Source organism: Dreissena polymorpha, chromosome 14, assembly GCF_020536995.1.
Source record: "Dreissena polymorpha isolate Duluth1 chromosome 14, UMN_Dpol_1.0, whole genome shotgun sequence".
NCBI lineage: Eukaryota > Metazoa > Mollusca > Bivalvia > Myida > Dreissenidae > Dreissena > Dreissena polymorpha.
The window spans coordinates 42,058,970-42,064,790 of NC_068368.1; the positions used below are offsets into that span (position 1 = coordinate 42,058,970).

At 34.9% G+C, this 5,821-nt stretch overlaps 1 protein-coding gene across 1 annotated transcript in view; it reads right to left on the minus strand.

The window, feature by feature from the left end:
- Nucleotides 1-547: 547 nt before the first annotated feature.
- The window catches only part of LOC127857319 (acetylcholine receptor subunit alpha-like), a 7,580-nt gene continuing 2,306 nt past the window's right edge, over nt 548-5,821 (minus strand). The window contains exon 2 of the mRNA XM_052393725.1: nt 548-1,743. Within this exon, the coding sequence (XP_052249685.1) occupies nt 548-1,743 (1,196 nt within the window). The remainder of the gene's footprint in view (nt 1,744-5,821) is intronic.

Sequence of the window (5,821 nt, forward strand, 5' to 3'; positions counted from 1 at the left end):
CATTATGCTCAAGAATACACATACAAAAGTAAAAAAAAGTATTGTTTAAAAATATGTAGTAATGCATCATGAACAAATGTATAGATCTAACTTAAAATGTATATCCATATCAACAACAGCAAAGTTCTTTGTTGCAATTTCATACCAATTAGCTGGATTGAAAATTATATTCTACACATGTTTTTACATTAATTTAAGAACAATGAAATAGGTAGCAGAGTATGTATACATTGATGTAGGAACAGGGACTAATATATTACCAAGAACAAAAGACAACAGAAAAAAAAACAAGGAAAAAATCTAAAATACTTAAAATATCACATAACCAGCATTATCATGTCCACTTTCAATAAAAATTTTTACTGAAAACAAAAACAACATAAATATAAACATAATTAAAATTTTCATATTTTGAAAGGAAGAATACTTCAGAAAATGGGTCGAGGGATATAAGACTTTAACTTATCATTCAAATAAATCCGAAAATGATAGTAATTTCCAATCCAAAATAAAACTTTTAAACAATCCTCAATGACGCATTTTCACTTTAAGAATATTGGAACCAGGTAGCCGACAGAGAAAAAATCTGTCCGCCAAGAAAACCGAAAAAGAACAACCAGTCAAGAAATCCTGAAATCATTGGCAAAGTGATCTTCTTGCCTTGGTCAGAGTTGACCTTCTTGCCTTGGTCAGAGTTTGAAGAAATGGACCAATCGTCTTCTGAGGAATGTGTTTCAAAGGGTTCAACAGTGTGTGTGTTTTTACAGGCTTTCTTACATGACTGTATGCAAGAAAATAAGCTTTGGTAGATTGTTGGCACTTTCTCGGATTTGTCCTTGTGGTAGATTCTCACCGTGAATATTGTGGTGACGGCCATAGCCCCCATGAAAACCATCATTATGAAGGTATAATAGCCGAGGAGAGACATGGGTGCTGCAGCAGATGGAAGAAAACCCATAATCATGTTCAACAGGACAACGTAAGAGAGGTAGCAGGTAACAGCAAATCCAACTCTTTCACCTGATTCCGTTGGTAAGATGAAGGCAAAGGAGTTCAGGACCCCAAGAATAATAACCGGTGTAATAATATTGATAATGTAGTACATGGGTCGACGCTTGATATTGATTCCCAGCGAGAGCATTGACACATCATCTTCAACGGTGCTCTCAACATTTGTCTCGCGTATCTCCCATTTTCCATTTTCATCAAACTGCTTGAACGTCCATTGATTTATGGAAGGTGTAATGTTAACTTCATTGCTTGGGTAGCCCCATATGGCGAGCTTTATCACACATTTCTGCATATCAAAAGGGTAAAACTTCACATCAGGTGAGCATCCAACCCGTGTTGTCACCCTAGGCATCCAAGTGCAGGTTTTCTTTTTATAATGGAAGCGTATCCTTGGTTTTGCGGCATGGCCAATTTCTTCAAAATATGACAAAGAATTCAGAATCATTATTGGTGGTTTCCACATAAGGTCATATTTAATTGTGTCTGAGCCATCATAATTTTTAGAGTCTGAGGTATATATGTCTGCTACCCACTCCAGCTTTAGGTAGCCACTAACCTCAATGTATCCATTGGCCTCGTCAAAATCATTGATTGACACTAAATTCCAGGCCACATTAATGGAAAGAGTTTGATCACTGTCCGAAATTGGTCGAAGATTATTATGGTCATTAATACTGCCTATATCTTTCGCTACCACTTGCAAATTTGCTTCTTTGACATCGCTAAAAGTTACTGCATTGACACATCCAGAAAATGCAAGTATGAAATAAAAACAAATGAATAGTGATCTTAGTTTCACAGAAAACATTTTTTCATTGACACTCATTATTGACCATCATCAAAGAACAAACTGACCTAATGTTTGAAAGACATGGGATTGGCTATATAAAAACTTAACATCGCAATTGATGAGTCATATTTTTTTATCAACCGAATTATAATATAAGCTTCTTTGATCAATCTGATATGTTCATTCATCTGCCAGAAAGATCAAATAAATATTTAAAAAAAAAAAAAAAAAAAAAAAAAACACAAAAAAACATGCCAAACCTCAATTGACTTTAACATTCAAACTATTTTAATTATCATTAGTATAAGACGTTCATTGTTAACTACCGTTAATCTAAAGTACGGACTATGTAACAGGAATAATGATTCTGATCTGATATTCATATAAACAATTATCATTTGAAACAATTGATATAGCTAAGTGAATCAAAAATAAATTTGATACAAGTAAAATAAGAGGGCTAAACGGTGACCCCAATTCCTTGGTTGGATTTCAACAAATAAAGTCACTGTAATAGCACATTAAAACACCTGCTGAATTGGGACAATGACAGGGCATTTTTTCATAAAAAAAACAACAAAAAAACATATTAAATCAGTGTATTTAAACACTAGAATTTTTAAAATGTTTATGTGTACCACTTGTATTAATGTCTTCATTTTTAACAAATGTGAAAATTACATTTACTCATACTGGCCTATTGGCGGAAAATGTTTTCAACTTTTCATTTGACATTAACAAAGGTCAGCATAGGTCACAATCTAGGTCAGAAAGCTATGCCCCAAAAATAATACTACATTGTTGACAATCACCCAAGGAAAATGTGTATAAAACTATTTAAAAATACAAATCAGTGAACTCTGAGCATATTTTAAGTTTTTAAGTGTGTTCAAACTATACAAAACAAGAGCACCGCCTAGCGGGTGCAGACCCTGATCATCTATTTTTCTTTTTAAAGGTGAAGGGACCTTATTAATCTCAATACTTCAATCAAAAAGGGGGAGGGGTGGGGTGTAGAGGGGTGTAAAGTGTGGGAGTGTGGTCATTAATTACATTATCTTTCAAACAAGAAAAACTATATATTTATGTTATTTTTTTTTGGGGGGGGGGAATTCTCGGGTGGGATGGTTGGACAGTCTTTTAAAAATAAAATAATAAAAATAAATATTTGTCGTTTCTTTTAAACCATGTTTCAAAAAAAAAACATGGGGGGAGGGGGTCAGGGGGGGGAGGTTTAAGAGGGGGTTTAGTGTGGGGACTGGTCATTTATTAGATGATCTTTCAAAAATAAGAAAGAAATGAGGAAAAAATATGTATTTTCTTTTGGGGGGAGGGATTCTATGGAAGGGAAAGACCGCCAATAAAATTCATCATGAGAAATGTTGCACGTGTTGAATATTCAGCTGATTTGTTTAACAGAGAATTTTTTTAAATGCTTAAATACAACATTTTAATATCTGTTTTGTACAATTGTAAAATGTTGTATGTTCCGATTCTACAAAATCGATATTCAAATAAATCAATTATGAATATGGAGATATTTTCATTTTAATTTGATCGATGTCCACAGTACGCATGTGTAGACTTGTAACTTCAACAAGTTTAAATGTTTAAATACAAACATGTAACTTCTTACACCTCAGATCTAAAAATAAAGAAGTTGATAAAAAACTACATTAGCTTGTTTATTATTGTCTAAGATGTACGATCTTAAATGGGGTTAATTTTGACAATAAAAAACTAATGCAGCCTTAACAATCTGCATGTGTTCCGACAGCCTTGACAGTTTTATATTTGTTTTATTCCGCAGCTTAGATTTACATGTGCTTATCAACTCTTAATTGCATGAAATAAGTTATGTACCCAATGCTAATCTTCGTCAAGTTAACACTTAGCGGGTGCATGCGTTTCGACAATCATCAAAATTAATGGCATTTCTAAACCTTCTTATATGGGTTTACTGTCGATGGACATAATGAAGCCCTATAAATCTGCATGCGTTATCTTATCAGATTCTATTATCGATTTAATTCCAACGGGGACCTTGTGATACCCTATTAACCCTTATGCGTGCCAATAACCTTCACATGGTATTTCACAGGTTTTTACATAATAATAGGGGTTCATTTGTTCACCAACGCTATTAAATCCGTATAAGAACATTAGAATATTCTATGGACACAGATAAATAGAAGTTTATTAGTTGGTACAATTGATACCGTATACACAACCTCAATAAATTCACTCGATGCAGATTGATTGGGTTACATCAGCTCATAATGCAATTAAGACCATATAATCGCATGTGAATGTTAACTGGGTGCAGATAAATAGATTAATATACAACGGTATAAGCACAATGTGGACGTTGTCTGGATGCCGTAGTGTTTTTTTTTTTTGGGGGGGGGGGGGTGCTTATTAGTTCTACAATTGTAAAAAAACAACGTATACGAACACGCGACGATTTTATGGACGTACATAAATAGAAACAACTTTTGTGATGTAATTAAAAGCATTTAAGCACACTGACTGTGTTGACTCGAAGCAGATCGATAGGGTTCTATTAGCTCTATAATGCACGTACGACCCTATGTGAATGTCAACTGCGCGCAGATTACCGTTGCCCATCATTATGTATCCCGAATATAACTGTATACGCAGGATGTGTAAAACGTTGTCTGGACGCAGATTAATAGGCGCTCTTTTGTTCGAAACGCAATAACACTCGTATTCGCGCAGATTGTACATAAATAGAAGTCCATGAATTATCCCATGCATAAATAGCGTATAAGCTCACTCAATTTGTTGACGCAGATTGATAGGGTTCAACTATAGGCTTATACGTATAGGCGCATGTCAGTGTAAACTGAACACAGATCAATAGGGACCAATAACTTATAAACCTGAGTTAAACATTATAAACACGATGTGAACGTTATCTGGATGCAGATTTATAGGTGCTCATTACTTCATCAACGCTATAACACCCGTAAAAAACTTGCAAAGAGACACAGAGACGCAGGTAAATAGAAGTTACATGATCTGCACTATAAATCTGTATTCAGAACACCATATGGTGTGCATGTCTGTATCTAACGCATCAAATCTGCACTATAAAACTGTATTCCCAACTCCATATGGTATACATGACTGCATCTAATGCATCAAATAGTTCACGCAGATGAATACTTATAACGGGAAGAGGACAACGACAACGAGCAAGGCATGGTATTGTAAAATGAGCATGGGGGGGGGGGGTTAGACGGTAAGGGGTAGGGTTAGGGGTCGGGTTTGGTTAAGGATGAGCCTTAACCCTAAGCTTAACCCAAACACGGCCCCTAACCTTAACCCTTAAGCTAACCATAACCCAGGATTATCTCCCCTATACCATGCCTCGCTCGTTGTCGTCCGCTTCCCATTTATAACATGCATAATCCATTATGACTGAGCCGCAAAATAAACAACTCGCACTGTTCATTACGTAGTACACAATCTGCATATAAATCTGTATTCCAAATTCAATCTGTTGTGCACGTCTGCACATAACATTAACCTTTTCGTGTGACGTATCATATCACAATGGTTCCCGGCCTGCATAAGCATTAGCGTAGCATTGTTTCCTGGCTAAGACGAAAAATAATTTTGACGCGTCTACTGCAGTATGAACGCCAATATTATTCACTGCTATAGTTTGTTAAACCGACTTGACAACTGAGCAGATTTTAACTTGTTACATTGCAACGTGTAAAGATGTGCATTGACCAATCTAGAAATGTTTACTTGCTAACAGTGGAAATTGGCAGTTCGTTAAAGTTACTGTTGCACATTTGTAAGTTTTATGCGTTGTGTATGCGATTTAAAAATACAAGTTAATGTATATTTTACATTTGGAACATTTAAGTTTTTATTCATTGAACAGTTTTAATTGTACAATGAACAATGAACATATGAGATGTCTCCACCTTAAAAATTAACATTGTTGAAAATTCAAACATAAAATATTGAACATTGCTTATTTGA